The sequence below is a fragment of the Aspergillus chevalieri genome, chromosome 7, assembly GCF_016861735.1.
Source record: "Aspergillus chevalieri M1 DNA, chromosome 7, nearly complete sequence".
Lineage (NCBI taxonomy): Eukaryota > Fungi > Ascomycota > Eurotiomycetes > Eurotiales > Aspergillaceae > Aspergillus > Aspergillus chevalieri.
In genome coordinates, this window is record NC_057368.1 from 76,296 (window position 1) to 91,788 (window position 15,493).

A 15,493-nucleotide genomic window follows, 5' to 3' on the forward strand; every position below is an offset into this window, starting at 1 on the left:
GCTCCATGATGCGCCCATGTCCCGGTGGTATCGAATACTCCCTTGTCTCCGCCGTCCGCAACACCGGCGCGCCAAGGGTGCATGGCCAAATGTCTTCTCGAAAACCTGGTTGTTGACTCTGTGCACCATTGTCAGCCTGCTCTATCTATTCTGTCATTTTGTCCTTCCTCACCTGCTCAAATTCCGTCTACGAACCGACCTGAGCTGGTACGATCTTGGCCTGTATGGTTTCGGACCGACCCGATCGTATGCCTCGTTCGAGTATGAATCGCCTGTGGTAGAGATCACTCAATGGGGCTCGGGATGTGATCCGCGATATACCTTTCTCGCTCCGCGTGGTGATTCGATCCCCCATCCGGGGCCGACGATCCTCGATGCCGCCGGGAATCTCATCTGGATGAAGTACAACCACGACATTACACAAGATTTCAAACTTCAGCGGTATCAGGGCGAAGATTATCTGACCTATTGGGAGGGAGAGGAGGTTGCTGGGGGTCTAGGCCAGGGTTCATGGTTCATGGTATGTGTGGAAGCTAGTATATTCCATGATTGTCCAAATCTAACACGCCAGTCACTACCAGCTGGATTCGACTTATACCCAACGCTACGAAATCCACCCCATTGGCGATTTTGACGGCGGCGATCTGCACGAGTTCACCCTGACCGACGATGGAACCGCGTTGATAACCATCTACGAACCTATCCCGGCCGATTTGACAGCCATCGGTGGCCCGGCCCTGGGCTGGCTGTACGACGGGCTTTTCCAGGAGATCGACATTGAAACGAAGGAATTACTCTTCGAGTGGCGCGCTTCGAACCATTTTCCTGTCAACGTGACATACGAGGCTCTCCACACCAAAGGCTATGAGAAGGATACAGCGTTTGATTATTACCACATCAACAGCGTCGAGAAAGATATACAAGGCAACTACCTCATATCGGCTCGACATGCCCATTCTGTGAGCTATATCGATGGAAGTACTGGCGCAGTGCTCTGGACGCTGGGTGGGAAAGCAAACGATTTTACAGACTTATCCGACGGAATCGCGACAAATTTTCGATGGCAACACGATGCGCGCTGGCGTGATAACAGCACCCTCACTCTCTTTGATAACACAGCGCATTCCAACGAAGATCCCGAGGCATCAAGTCGGGGGATGCGCATCCATCTCGATTTCGAATCCCGAACCGCCGAGCTGCAAGTTGCATACCACCATCCACAAGTCTTGAAGTCCACATCGCAGGGCAACATGCAAATCCTAAAAGATACCGGGAACGTGTTTATCGGCTGGGGCCACAGTGCCGCCTACACCGAATTTACACCGGACGGGAGCGCTGTATGCGACGTGCATTTTGGCGCATCGCTGTATTACACCTTTGGGCGCGTGGTTTCTTACCGTGCCTTTAAGGATTCGTGGATTGGCCGTCCACTCACCAATCCAGACGCCGTCGTAGATGACAACGTCGTCTACGTGAGCTGGAACGGTGCTACTGAGATAGCCGCCTGGCAGCTCGAGGTGTGGGATGGACACGATCTGGACAATATGACCTTCAACGCGGCTGTGCAAGTCGATAAGGATGGCTTTGAGACAGAGATAGAGATCCCCGAAGATCTGGACAGTGGCATACTTCGGGTAGCCGCATTGGATGCCCATGGTACGGTTCTGGGAAGGTCCACTTCGCTCCAGCGGTCGCTGGGACTGGATAGATTCCTCAACTTACAATCCTGTGCGCTGGGAATAGCCTTCCTAATGGCTGGAAGCGGGCTGCTGCTCGGGCTATATCGTTATTGTTATTGTCGCTTGTGGCGACGGCGGTCGAGTGACTATCAACTGGTAGATATGAGTGAGAATGAAGGAGATCGATCGGTTTAGCTTGCATCATTCCGCAATCTCCTGGCTTTTGCACAGGTTACATAGTGCTTTCATGTAAATATCATTGTTCATGCATATTATTTCAGGTCTTTTATCGAACCCATGTATCTGCCAGATACCCAGTCACAAAACATAAACACCTCTATGGACAAAATCAATAATCTACTCATTCACCAGCCATGTCCTAGACGCAAATTAATTACTCTCGTCCATTCTTTTTGAGACTGCCGACTTACCATGGAGGCGCGCCCATCCGGTCCAATTCTCAGGCGACTGGTCAATCATGAGACAAACGCATATAAACATAAAAGCTGGAAAACGGTCCACGCAACCCATTCACACTCATCAGCGCTCTAATGATTCCGGCAACTGCACCTTGCCCGTAGTGCATTGCCATGTTGAGTCCGAACCTTTCACTGTCCGGGCGCGGTGTCAAGCCAAGTAATCACTCCAATGTATGGCCTGGTACGTAGGAGATGGGTCTTCCTGTGAAGAATTGTTCAGTTTCTCAGCTGTGGTCTTTCTATCGCTCAGTCACACGTGTTCCCGGCTACACTGGGTTTGAGAGCATACGCTGCCATTCCGAGTAGCCCTGCCCCGAGCCCATAGATAATACATGTTCCTAGAGGAAAGGAACAGCTTGGCTGGTTTGGAGCGGTGGGTGGTACGAGGAATTCTGCAATACTCGGTGATATATAATGGGTTGGTGATCGGGTCTAAACGGGACTCTGAAGAACTATATATACAGCGTACTCAGGGTATGTAACCGTAACGACTATGTTAACATCAGAATGCGCGCATGTTCGAAGAAGTGCCTTGCTCCATGTCTTCAGGACACTGCTGCTTTCCAATGCAGCTACAGCCAACTGTAGGATTATCTTCCTTATCAACTTCGGTAGTCCGTAGCTATATCGCAGCCGCAACCCCACCATACAAAATGATCCGAGGCAATGCCAGCATACTATCTCCAACCCCTCCAATACTAATCCATTTAATGCTCATCAGGGATCTACGATTCACTCGACTCTTGTTTTTTCTCTAAGAATAATTGCTGAGTAATTGATTGTCGCTGACCGCTCTACATGTCTGCAAAGAACTTCACCGTCGCCATTGTGGGCGGCGGCATCGGAGGTCTCTCTCTGGCCGTCGGCTTATTACGACGAAACATTTCAGTGCAGATATATGAGGCGGCACCGGAGTTCAAAGAAGTCGGATTGGGATTGACCATCGGCCCAGCCGCACATCGGACGATGCCCCTGATCGATCCGCAGATCCGACACATCTACGATTCGCTCATCACCACGCATGCGGACAGTCCGGGGTATGAACGGTTCCGCGAGACGTGGTTCGAAGTCGTTTGGGCGACCGGAAATGAGGAGAAATCCGGGGACGTCCTTCTAGATCTCAAAGCATTACCATCAGGGCAAACTACGGTGCGTCGGGCGGATTTTCTAGATGCTTTAGTGAGTTTGATTCCGCCGGAAATTGCGCATTTCGGAAAGCGACTTGTCAGTTTGGAAGAAACGGCAAATGGAGGAGTAGAACTGCGATTTGAAGATGGCACAGCGGCCACAGCAGATGTGGTCGTCGGCTGTGATGGCATTAAGTCCAAGGTGAAAGAATCTATGATATCCCCAGAAGAATACCAGCGCGTCCTCCCGCGATACAGCGGCATGTATGGGTATCGAGCGGTGCTGGATATGGACACTATGGTCAAAGCTGTTGGGGACCATCGGGCGCGAGTGTCTACGATGTATGTAGGAAAAGGAGCATATGGGATATCATATCCGATTATGCGGGCGCAAAAGGTCAACGTGGGGTTGTATGTCTTGAACGACGAGTGGAATGATTATGCTTGGGTGCGTCCAGCAAGCAAAGAGGAGATGCGACGTGACGCTGAGCATATGGGTGACTATGTCAAATTGCTTGTTGAGGTACTGTCCTCTCCATTCTAGACGCGTAGAAGCACTCTGTACTGACGATACCAGTACATGCCGGACCCCACGCAATGGGCTATTTTCGAACATCCTCACATCTCAACATATGCTCGCTCTCGAGTCGCCATTCTGGGCGATGCTGCGCATGCATCCACGCCTCATCAAGGTGCTGGTGCGGGGCAGGCCATTGAAGATGCGCACGTTCTAGCAGAACTGCTGGGCGATCCCCGAGTGACTACTGCTGAGCACATCGTGTCTGCATTTAAGGGATACGATGCTGTTCGGAGACCACGAAGTCAGAAGGTCGTGACGACCAGCAAGGAGAATGCGCATCTGCTTTGTTTATGCTTGAACGGAGTCGGGGATGATGAAGAGAGACTGAAGACGACATTCCAGGAACGACTGCGGTGGTTATGGGACGTGGATATTGAAGACCAGGCCGAGAGAGCGAGGAATATCATGCTCGAGTGTATATACCATTCATAACTGTACAAATTGCACAAGTCACCTGATTTCCACATATGCCTGAGGCGTGAGGCATCTCGGTTATCCGCGGTGTTCCCCGCAAATCCGGGGATGTCGTTTCTTTCCATATAAACAACAGAGGGAGAAGAGTTCTTCTCGTTAAACCTCTCACTCCTTCTGGACTACTCTGTCTCTCTATCTCTCTCTCTCAAGCATCATGATCCCCCGTTCCTCCCTCCAGAGACTCCTTCGAAATCCTCCCTGCCGTCGCTACTCGGCTGCTCCGACCCCTTCCTCGCGTCTCAATCTGCCTATCGACTACAAATCGACACCGCTGCTACATCACACGGCTTCATCTGTTCCTCGCGCATATGGACTCCCTGAGTCGGCAACTTCGAAATCGTTGAACCTTTATCAGGCAATCAACTCCGCTCTGCGAACCGCTCTCTCCACGTCAGATAAGGTGCTGCTCTTCGGGGAAGATGTAGCGTTTGGTGGTGTCTTTCGATGCTCTATGGATCTGCAGACCGAGTTTGGATCGGAGAGAGTCTTCAATACACCGTTGACAGAGCAGGGAATTGTGGGGTTTGCAATTGGAGCGGCAGCGGAGGGTATGAAACCCATTGCAGAGATCCAATTCGCCGATTACGTCTTTCCGGCTTTCGACCAGATAGTCAATGAAGCGGCCAAGTTCCGGTATAGAGAAGGCGGGACAGGTGGGAATGCCGGAGGGATGGTTGTGAGGATGCCATGTGGTGCGGTTGGACATGGTGCTCTGTAGGTGCCCAAGATGAATTGACAATGCTGGTCGACTAATTTGAATAGATATCACACACAGTCACCCGAAGCCCTCTTTGCCCATGTCCCTGGCGTTCAAGTGGTTATGCCCCGGTCTCCCGCCCAAGCCAAAGGCCTGCTCCTTTCCTCCATCTTCCAACACAATAACCCTGTTATCTTCATGGAACCGAAAATCCTCTACCGCGCTGCCGTTGAACACGTCCCGAACGAATACTACACGATTCCTCTAAGTAAAGCAGAGGTTCTCAAGCCTGGAACCAATGTGACTGTCATTTCATACGGCCAGCCCCTCTACCTCTGCTCTGCTGCCATTACCGCAATCGAAAAATCCATGCCGGGAGTGAGTATCGAGCTTATAGATCTACGCACAATCTACCCATGGGATCGTCCAACAGTCCTCGAAAGTGTGAAGAAGACGGGTCGGGCTATTGTTGTGCACGAGAGCATGATAAATTACGGTGTTGGCGCTGAGGTCGCGGCTACGATCCAGGATGGGGCGTTCCTTCGTTTAGAAGCGCCGGTCAAGCGGGTTGCTGGATGGAGTACGCACACAGGGCTGCAGTATGAGAAGTTCATTATGCCCGACGTTGCCAGTAAGTATTCTGACGTTAGCTCTTTTGATTATGCTGACAAGCGACAGGGATATATGATGCCATTAAGCAGACTCTCGAATACTGAATTGTCCGCAAGCTACGCCAGGAATAATGAAGCATAGACAGTAGAGCGTTGCATTTGTATGTATAATCATGTTTCCATATCTTCAATACCATATTATGAATCCTCCTCAACCAAGTACCTATTGGGCATAGCACTGAGCAGCATTCCACCGCCTATTTATTGGACGTTGCATTCCTGAGATACAGATCTTTATGCCACCTTTGATAGGAATGGGGATTGTTTTGGAATTGCCATTTATGGTAAAGCATTGGAATGTAAGAAATGTATGCACACTTTTCTGCAACAGTGCTGGACGCATTAGACAGCCTGTCAGGTACACCGACGTTATATTCCGGTAAAGGTTTTGTGAAATACATGAGACAAAGCGAATTGCATCTCCAGGTCAGTATGGGTGCTGAATGCCATGATAAAAGCTAACCATTATGACCGGCAGCAGACGACGACCAAGTGAGGACACAATGTATGAGCTTCTTTCAGAGAAACAAGGTGGATCAGGCGGATCAATCCTTCCCACCAGGTCCATCAAACGATGGGTCATCGCAACATTTGTTTTGATCGTGATCTCCCTAATTGAAATTTGCGTGATCGTAAAACTCGCCTCCCAAGACCCGCCCAAAGGCTTCGAAAATGGCTTTGCGACTGAGCTGCCCGAAGCAAAGGACGCCATTTCGGTCGAGCAAGTCCGTTTCACAAGCCCTCTCAGAGTCGACGAGAATGGCACCCTACACCAGGTGAATGATCCCAGCGAGCGACGCTACACGGGGAACTCCTCCGAGGTTGACCAGGCGTGGGAGGACCTGGTTTTTGGACGATATCTTCGACTGCGCGAGTCCGAGGTGAACTGGCTTGACAGTGATGAGGAAAGCGATAACCTTGAGGTAATCCCTGAAGATGTATCAGTCATAACCAAGGCGGGAATGTACGGAGGTGTCGACATGCTGTACTCATTGCATTGTCTGAACATGTTGCGGAAGCACCTACACAGCGATCACAAAAACATGCAATACTTTTCGGACGAAGAAGACAGTATGCATCTAGGTAAGTCATCCATCATGGCTTTGTCGAGCCATACTGATGATTCAGACCACTGCATCGACCAGCTGCGTCAATCTATTATGTGTGCCGGAGACCTTACGCCAGTGACACTACGGCATGTCTGGATGGAAAATCCTCGTCGCTCGGTCCTCCTTGGTGAGACTGAGCGCATGCATACATGCCGGAACTTCGATGCTATCCGAGACTGGGCAACGGAGCGGGGGGTTAAGGAGGGGAGAATCGAGGCATAGTGAACCCGTCAAGCTTTGTATGTGCATTTTGGATTTCTACAGGGATACCACCGTGGTTTATCTGTAGCTATGAGAGGACGTATAAACGCACCGATGATGTATTTCGATGCTGCCTTTGTACTATCTACTATTGTACAGTCAGGACCTCGATAATGGATTAACTGAGGGTTGTCATAATCCAGACAGTCTCTTGCAGACCTATAACTGCATCGGCGGTTACATTGAGTTCCATTCACTTCTTAACCTACCTTTATTGGAATCAGAGCCTGACATGCTAGAAATTCGCTCCTATATCTGTCGTTCGAATCGAAAAGTTGTGCTTTTTCATTCTTCCGCTGACTAGCGCAGCCCACAACCATCGTCTTTCTGTATCTCTGGTCTACGTCAAATAGTATACTAATAGGGGAGTCAGTTTCATCGTGGCAATGCCTTGATTTTTTCTAAATTCGAAAGGTCGTCTCAATGGCCGCTCCTCAGCGAACCAAAACCTGCCAGTGTAAAAGGCACACGGCAGATAACAGAGGCGGTTTTATGCCCTCTCAATCTCGATGATTACAGCTTTGTGGGCTGGTTTCTGCAAAGAGTAGATGGCAATTCGTTGTCCGCCTGAATCCCCTGATAGGAGCCACATTACGGAAGGACCCTGAGAAGTTGGGTGTGGTAAACCTACACGGATGTACCTCAGTGATAATAGTCCCGCAACACGAGGCATACATATCACATTTCTGGGAATATCCTTTATTCGTGATATAAAATGAGAAGGGCGCCGGCCAATTTGACGAAGCTGGCTTCGAATTCGTGATGGAACGTCTCGTGACCTACAGTACAACTGCCAATGCGTGGAGCAAAACTGGGGAATTTTGAGACAGTAAGTTTTCAAATCAAGTCGATATGTCCTAACTGGCACAGCGTATCGCACTGTCGAAAATACCATTGATGTAAGTCCCTGCCCTTTAACTCACATTCAGAAATTAATCATTTATTTAGCGAGGTCATTAGACACAATGGCCCGGTACTCGTGCCTTTGTCTGTAACCAAAAATGCGAATGCCAATCCTGAACGAGCACTATAAGTTGCTGCAAGCCAAGCAAGTACTGAAATTGTTTATATCCTAATTGAGCACGCTGCCCAAGTTACAGACAGTATGGCCATGCATTATGCACTTTTCAAGAGGTGATCATGCTAGCTGCATTGGCATCACGGAACACCTTCTCCAGCATTAGGCCGGTGTCAATAACTTTGGAAATGATCCAGGTATTCGGGCTGGAGGCTGGAGAAGAGAGTCTAACAACTATTAGCTAAATCCTAACACGTCTGCTATAATGTCTTTTATCGCAAGTCTGGAAGAGTCCAGAGCATAGCCCGTGAAGTACGTTTTAATAAAAATGCGAATGAATGATAGTAAAGAACATAGATGCCGCCAATTATTCTACGAGGGCGCCGAATATGACCAAACCATCGATATTGATCTATCCACGTTAGAACCGCACGTCAATGGACCTTTCACTCCCGATTTGGCCACGCCACTATCCCGCTTTGGTCAGGCCGTAGAGGAGCAGAAATGGCCAGAGACCCTGACAGTCGGCCTTATCGGCTCGTGCACGAATTCATCATTCGAAGATCTTAGCCGGGCTGCAAATATCGCGCAGCAAGCCGTCGATGCCGGGTTGACTCCTGCAATGCCGTTCCTACTATCGCCGGGTAGTCTGCAAACACGTGAGACCCTGGAAAAATCCGGAATCTTGCAGACATTCAAGAAAGTTGGAGTGAAGATGCTGCCAAATGCTTGCGGTCCTTGCTGTGGCTCCTGGGATCGAACCGATACACCCAAAGTAGTCCTCCAGCCCCATTACCCACGCAAGCAGCGAATTAACTTAAAATGGCTAGGGCACGAGTAACTCTATCATCACGTCCTATAATCGAAACTTCTCCGGCCGTCTCGACTCGAACCCCAAGACCAATATATTCATCGCTTCACCAGAAGTGGTCATGGCTAAGGTCTTTTCGCAGGACCTTGCTTTCGAATCCCAGCGTCGATAACTTAGTCACGCCTGTTGGAGAACAATTCCATTTCGAGCCTCCTACAGGTGATTCCCTTCCTGAACAGGGCTATCTAGACTCCAACGCTGCCTACCAAGCGCCTCCGATAGGTGATCGTAGCGGGTTAGATGTTCAGATCGACCCATCCTCGCAGCGGCTGCAAAAACTCGCACCTTTCGCCCCGTGGTTTGGAAATGATTACGAGGATTGTCTTATCCTGATCAAGACCAAAGGAAAATGCACCACAGACCACATCACCCCAGCTGGTCCGTGGTTCCGCTTCCGCGGCCATCTCGAAAACATCTCGAACAACACTTTGATTGGCGCTATTAATGCGGAAAACGACAAAGTCAACACCGTTCATAATCAGCTTACCCAGAAAAACGCTGATGTTCCCGGTACCGCTCGTCATTACCAAGCTCAAGGCCGTCCTTTGGTAGTGATTGCGGATCACAACTATGGCGAGGGCTCTTCGCGCGAACACGCAGCCCTACAGCCAAGATATCTCGGCGGCATAGCCATTATCGCAAAGAGCTTTGCTCGGATCCACGAGGCCAACTTAAAGAAGCAGGGGATGTTGGCTTTGACGTTCGCCAACGAGTTTGATTATGATCGGATCAAGGCGTCCGATTGTGTCAGTATCATTGGATTAGCGGAGTTGGCGCCGGGTAAGCCTTTGACGCTACAGGTAAAGCCGATTGACAGAGAGTCGTGGGATGCTAAACTATTGCATACGTTTACGCCGGAGCAGATTGAGTACTTCAAGGCAGGAAGTGCGTTGAATACGATGGCAAAAGGGAACGATGCGGTAGAATAATCGTTGAATCATATCTTGTACATCGACTGAAAAATTTGTACCATAAAACGAAATATACAGTCTGATCAGATTTGAACTATTTAAAATGTCATCTTAATCTAATTAACTCAGGATTCATTCTTCCAAAATATCCGACCCTCGAACACCCGACGCGCCGTCCGAAACACTGTAGCAGCGTTCAAACCACCATTCTTATCGAACATCGCTCCAACCAGTAGATTCCCACTAGCATGTCCAATCGTAACACCAGCATCATCAACTCGGTCAGTGCTTGCAACTTCATTTACCGTACTTCCCGACAGTCGCGCAGCAGATGCCAGAGCCAACGCAACAGTGATAGGCACTGCCTTGTGCGGCTGGCCGACAGAGAGAGCGCGGGCGACGAGATCAACTTTCTCGGCCGTTTGGTTCTGCTCCTTGGCCCGGGCATCATTTGTTGGTGAAGAGACAAGACAGATCTTTGGAACACTGCCTGGCACTTTCTCCAGCGCCTCAGCCAAGCCCATCTTGACACCTGCCTGGCGGCGAATAGAATCCAAACGCGGAAGCAGATCCGGATGCACTGTGATCTCATCCGGGGTCATATTCGCCGGGACACCCAATTCGGCCGCCTGGACGAACACACAGGGGTTTGCGACGTCGATACAAGTGGCTGTAATGCCGTCGAATGTATCCCGGACTTGCCCTGTAGGAAGAAGCTTGCCCGTCCGAGACCCAGCGGGATCAACAAAGTCCAACTGCACACGGGCTGCTGTGCCTGCGACACCATCAATAGAAAAGTCGCCGCTTGTCGCGGCCTCTGCATCGACAATGGGAAACGAGGAGTGAATAATCTTGCCGGTATTGGTGTTGTGGATGCGCACTGTCACTGAGCAGGAATCACCAGTAGTCGAAAAGAGACCAGCATCAACGGCATAAGGACCGACAGCACTGATCATATTGCCGCAGTTGCTCGAGTAGTCAACTTCAGGCGTATTAACGCCCAATGCGATAAAGGTGTAGTCCACATCGGCGTCGGGATGCGTAGATTTGCCAACCACGCAGACTTTGGAGAGACTTGAGATGCCGCCTCCCATGCCATCTAGCTGGCGACCATACGGATCAGGACTGCCAATTACGCTGCGGAAAATGTGAGCCCATTGCTCCCGGTCGTGCGGGAGGTCGTCCTGCTTGAAGAAAACGGCGCGGGAAGTTCCTCCGCGGTAATAAGCGGCGGGAAGGGAGTGCTGTTTCTTGGTGGCCAGCGTGCGTAACTGGCGGGGAACAGAGAAAATACCTCGAGGCGAGGCACGAAGAATTGGCCTGAGCATGGCGATGGTTGGTGTTCTCTGTTTTGGTGTTGTGGTAGTTAAACAGTGCAAATAAAATTGCTCGGGGTAGTGGAGGATCGGAGCATCCGACTATCATCGGATGCATCCGTACTACTACGCAGCACCATGTTGAATCGCTGCATTTCCCCCGGATTCGCAAGTCTGGGGTATGACATGCAGAGAAGACAAAATTAGTATATCAGTGACTGTAGGATATGAAATAGAAGGCTTGGCTTCTCCGGAACAGAGCTTCTTTTACCTGCTACCTGTATATATATTCTGCATACATACTTTTCACCATGGGAGGTCGAAAGCCCTTATCTCTCGCGAAATACATACGTGCAATCAAAGATTCGCCAAGGGAAATTTACAATTGGAACCTTTTTCTCTCAGCTTGCTCGTTTGCCCTTGGAGGCTGTGCTAAAAGTGTGTCCATAGACCACGACCGCCAGAATACCAATAACGGATATACACAGGATGGAACGAAGGAGCAGCGTCAGCTATTTCCCAATTGCCAACCTTCAAAACAACTACCGGCTCGACGACAATACCATTTCTAACCTTGTCTCCTTTGTTAATCTCGGAGCTGGTGTTGGCGCCCTTCTCTCCTTCCTGCTGAACGACAGGGTTGGCCGTATTTGGTCACTGCGGACATATCAACTCGTCTATATCGCAGGTAGTCTTATCTCTTGCTTCTCATACGATCATGTTGCTGCACTATATGTCGGCCGTATTGTCGCCGGCTTGGGCATCGGAGCCCTATCGGTCGTGGCACCGATGGCGATCGCCGAACTAGCACCGAAGACAACGCGAGGATTGATGACAATGTGGTTCAGTGTATGTATGCTGTCCGGGCAGATGTTAGGAATTTTCACAGTCTATGGCTGCTCCATTCACATCTCCGGTGAAGGATCTGCAATATCAAATTCCGTGGTTCGTGCAGACTTTTGCTCCGGCTATTAGTTGCATCATGTCGCTTTTCACAGTGGAGTCTCCCCGTTGGCTAGTCTCGCAAAACAAACGCGACACGGCTCTGACAGCTCTTGTGCGCCTCCGTAGCCTTCCATCCCACGATCAGTACTTGCAGGACGAATACCAGGGCATAACGTCCGAGACCGAGGACAACGAATCTAACAGTTTCTGGCAAATTGTCAAGGAGACCTTCATGGTTCGTTCGAATTTACGCCGCTTGCAACTGACTATAACGGCTTATATCCTGGCCCAAATGTCCGGCGCCAATTCAATCACCAATTACCTCCCTACAATCTTTGGTATAGTCGGCGTCACTGGGTTGAACATCAAGCTCTATACGACAGGCTTGTACGCTCTCACCAAACTGGTTTGCTGTATTGCTGCTTCTCTCGTTCTGGTCGATCTTGCAGGCCGTCGACTATCTTTGCTGCTGGGGTTAGCATCCAAATCATTTGCCATTCCTATTTAGCCGGCTACTTGAACATCTACGGTCAAGATTCCTCCAGCATGACGAAGGGTGCATCCGACGCAGCAATCGCGATGATATTCTTCCATGCCATGGGCTGGGCTATCGGTCTCTACAGCCTGCCATATCTATTTGGTGCTGAATTATGGCCGAACCACATCCGCTCGTTTGGCGGCACTATCTCGCAATGCTTCCATTGGTTTTTCTATTTTGCTATCACAAAGGCCACGCCATCCTTACTATCTGGTCTCCATCAATGGGGAGCCTTTATTCTCTTTGACGGATTCTGTTTGCTGGCTTTTGTTTATATGTACTTCTTTGTACCCGAAACTACCGGACTTGGGCTCGAGAAGATCAATGCGCTGTTCGAGCGGCCTTTGTATATGCTAGGACGGCCGTTGGATACTCGGTAAGCGCCCTTGACCTTCTTCTTTGCGAATAGATGCTGACATTCAGTAGGAGAGAAAGCCCGCTGAGTGACGAGAAGCCCGAATCTATGTGGGTTGAGAAGGTGTAACAATCCTAGCCTTTCCTGTGTGACAGGTGCGAGAAATTGGAGGAATTTGGTGTATATTGAATCACAGTCATAACAAAGCAACTCATACATGGTCTATCTATCGGACAGGTGTGGAGTAGTACCATGCGTAAGATCAACAGAAAAATCCCGAAACATCGGTAGAACCCATGTCGATGCCCTCGACAAACAGATCCGCCCATGGAAGGTCGATCTCGGAAAATTGTGGAGTCTCATTGTCCAGCAACCCTCCGCGTTGATTTTCCGTGGCGGCCGGAAACGTATGAGTTTGTAGACCAAACCACGATTGGAACTCAGTGTCCACTTCGGCACTCGGTATGGTTACATCATCAAACAGCGACAGAATAGAATTACCCAGTCGTTCAATGATCCGGCAGCATTTCTTCCCTACAGCCCGGCCATTTGAAATTCCGCGGAAAAGCGTGAGGAAGGTGACGATGTTGGTTTGTACAACCGGATGTGTTAATTCCTGCCGCAATGGCGGAGACGCCCGAAGAGCGTAAAGCATCGCAACAGCCGCCATGAACAGGGAATGTATGGCCACAAAAGTATATTTGATCCGGTTTCTAGCATACAGGGAGGTGTATGAGCTTATCAGACCAATCGCAGATTCCATACATATCCGAAGGTCCTCGGACGATGGCATCGGAATAGCCCGAGAGGGCCGGTAGAGGGACAACATCGCATGGTGAAATGCAATATGGAACCACTCATTGGTTTGAAAAGTGCAAAACGGTCGGGGATACCGTGGGGCGGTCATGAGCCACTGATTCAATTCGGAAAAGTACCGTGTTCGCAACGAGTCAAGTCCCTGGGAATCATTGGTGCATCGCCCTATCGAGTGGAATGACTGGTATATCGCCGCGTTGATTTTTCGCAGCTGAATGATATGAATGAAAGCCGACGTGTCTGGGACTTGAGATATCGCCGTCTGGGAGAGTGAAGGGTGAATGCACGAATCACTTAATTGGTCATCGGCCAAAGGAAGCGGTAATGGTGTTGTGATGTCGGATTCGTGAATCCCCAAGGGCCGACCCATGTTGATAGCCATATTGCAACTCATGACATACGAGCACCAGAAGACTCTCTTTGACATCTCTGTGCAAAGCAGACTCTGGCCGGTCAGGCTTTCCTTGCGGTGCAAGTCAGTTCCAATCGCCAATTGGAGCGCAAGACTCGTCGTATACCACATGTTCACAGATTGCGGTTCATTATGCCCGTACATACATAGAAGCAGCAGGCACTGTACGCATTCTAAGTCATCAATGCCCATGACTATGTGCAGATCCTGTACAGCACGACTGAAAAAGGCCCGATGAGACTGGCCGTCTTCATGCTGAAGCCATGATTTTTCAGTGGCTGCAATAGCACAGACCATATTGACCATAAAGTTGGATATTGGACTTGTTGTTGACTTGGAAAGAAATGGAGTCAGATGCTTTGAGGTGAATGATGGACGGTGGAGGACCGGTAAATACGGCCATCTGCCGTCAAAGAAAGTGTCCACCAGGCTCCTATATGCATTCACATCAAAGTCCACTGGGACGAAGGACGCCTGGTGCACATGGGTTGGCACTGCGTCATCTCCCCATAGATCCCAAGCGCTACTTAGCGCACTCCAATCCAGGTTCCTGACAGTTGATCGCCTGGAGAACGTAGGCCGCAGGATTCGGCCAAAGTAGGGGATGTCCGAATTGAGCGCCCGGTCATGCTGTTGCAATACAGAAGGAACCATAGTGAGAGTTCCTTTAGAAAGCACGTCCGACACACTCCCGGAATCACGTCGAGGAACCTCAGCTCGTAACTGGTCAAATTGTTGCAACAATGAATTGTGCTGTTGCTGCAGGTGTTTCAACTGAGACCGTAGCGCATCCCGCTCACTATTTGATTGGTGCACTACTAGTCGACCTGATTGGATACAGCTCGCGCCAGCAGTCTCACATGCACCACATGTTGGGGTTCTGCCATCACACTAAAGGAATGTTAGCACCCCGGTTATTCTCTTGAGCGAGATAGTACCTTTTGCTTCCGCCGTCTACACCGTTCACAGGCAGCAGCAATGCGAGTCAGCCCACGGCGATGTCGCCGAGGAACAAGAGGTGAGCTGCTCGAGGTGCTCGCTTCGGACATGTTGCCCAGTGGAGTGAGGGACAGACGCGTCAAGGCATTTCCTGGGGCTCGCCCGGTTTGGTTTGTTTTTGAAATGGGTTACCCGAGCGGAAATACTCCAATAGTACTCCAATTGCCGCCTTTTGACCAATGGAACAAGATATGTATTTGTTAAAAATAAATGGAAGAGAACGTCGTCGGCGTAC

At 50.0% G+C, this 15,493-nt stretch overlaps 9 protein-coding genes across 9 annotated transcripts; 7 read left to right on the forward strand and 2 right to left on the reverse strand.

Moving 5' to 3' along the window:
• Window positions 1–16: 16 nt before the first annotated feature.
• On the forward strand, window positions 17–1,874 carry ACHE_70029S (arylsulfotransferase family protein; the record flags this gene model as incomplete). Its single annotated transcript, XM_043282317.1, has 2 exons — window positions 17–520; window positions 582–1,874. The coding sequence occupies 2 exons, from the start codon at window positions 17–19 to the stop codon at window positions 1,872–1,874; spliced, it is 1,797 nt and encodes a 598-aa protein (XP_043139708.1).
• Window positions 1,875–2,956: 1,082 nt separating this feature from the next.
• On the forward strand, window positions 2,957–4,297 carry ACHE_70030S (putative salicylate hydroxylase; the record flags this gene model as incomplete). The annotated part of the gene is made up of 2 exons (XM_043282318.1): window positions 2,957–3,808; window positions 3,863–4,297. The coding sequence occupies 2 exons, from the start codon at window positions 2,957–2,959 to the stop codon at window positions 4,295–4,297; spliced, it is 1,287 nt and encodes a 428-aa protein (XP_043139709.1).
• A 196-nt stretch (window positions 4,298–4,493) lies between these two features.
• On the forward strand, window positions 4,494–5,752 carry ACHE_70031S (uncharacterized protein; the record flags this gene model as incomplete). Its single annotated transcript, XM_043282319.1, has 3 exons — window positions 4,494–5,053; window positions 5,102–5,667; window positions 5,715–5,752. 3 exons carry the CDS (start codon window positions 4,494–4,496, stop codon window positions 5,750–5,752), a joined length of 1,164 nt encoding a protein of 387 aa, XP_043139710.1.
• A 422-nt stretch (window positions 5,753–6,174) lies between these two features.
• ACHE_70032S (oxidase ustYa family protein) lies at window positions 6,175–7,038 on the forward strand (the record flags this gene model as incomplete). Its single annotated transcript, XM_043282321.1, has 2 exons — window positions 6,175–6,790; window positions 6,836–7,038. The coding sequence occupies 2 exons, from the start codon at window positions 6,175–6,177 to the stop codon at window positions 7,036–7,038; spliced, it is 819 nt and encodes a 272-aa protein (XP_043139711.1).
• Window positions 7,039–8,423: 1,385 nt separating this feature from the next.
• Window positions 8,424–9,895, forward strand: ACO1_3 (aconitate hydratase mitochondrial; the record flags this gene model as incomplete). The annotated part of the gene is made up of 2 exons (XM_043282322.1): window positions 8,424–8,932; window positions 9,049–9,895. 2 exons carry the CDS (start codon window positions 8,424–8,426, stop codon window positions 9,893–9,895), a joined length of 1,356 nt encoding a protein of 451 aa, XP_043139712.1.
• Window positions 9,896–10,002: 107 nt separating this feature from the next.
• Window positions 10,003–11,205, reverse strand: ACHE_70034A (DUF453 domain protein; the record flags this gene model as incomplete). Its single annotated transcript, XM_043282323.1, has 1 exon — window positions 10,003–11,205. The coding sequence occupies one exon, from the start codon at window positions 11,203–11,205 to the stop codon at window positions 10,003–10,005; it is 1,203 nt and encodes a 400-aa protein (XP_043139713.1).
• Window positions 11,206–12,175: 970 nt separating this feature from the next.
• ACHE_70035S (uncharacterized protein) lies at window positions 12,176–12,646 on the forward strand (the record flags this gene model as incomplete). Its single annotated transcript, XM_043282324.1, has 1 exon — window positions 12,176–12,646. One exon carries the CDS (start codon window positions 12,176–12,178, stop codon window positions 12,644–12,646), a length of 471 nt encoding a protein of 156 aa, XP_043139714.1.
• Window positions 12,647–12,684: 38 nt separating this feature from the next.
• ACHE_70036S (uncharacterized protein) lies at window positions 12,685–13,160 on the forward strand (the record flags this gene model as incomplete). Its single annotated transcript, XM_043282325.1, has 2 exons — window positions 12,685–13,052; window positions 13,103–13,160. The coding sequence occupies 2 exons, from the start codon at window positions 12,685–12,687 to the stop codon at window positions 13,158–13,160; spliced, it is 426 nt and encodes a 141-aa protein (XP_043139715.1).
• A 133-nt stretch (window positions 13,161–13,293) lies between these two features.
• On the reverse strand, window positions 13,294–15,308 carry ACHE_70037A (uncharacterized protein; the record flags this gene model as incomplete). Its single annotated transcript, XM_043282326.1, has 2 exons — window positions 13,294–15,150; window positions 15,198–15,308. 2 exons carry the CDS (start codon window positions 15,306–15,308, stop codon window positions 13,294–13,296), a joined length of 1,968 nt encoding a protein of 655 aa, XP_043139716.1.
• Between the last annotated feature and the right edge of the window lie 185 nt (window positions 15,309–15,493).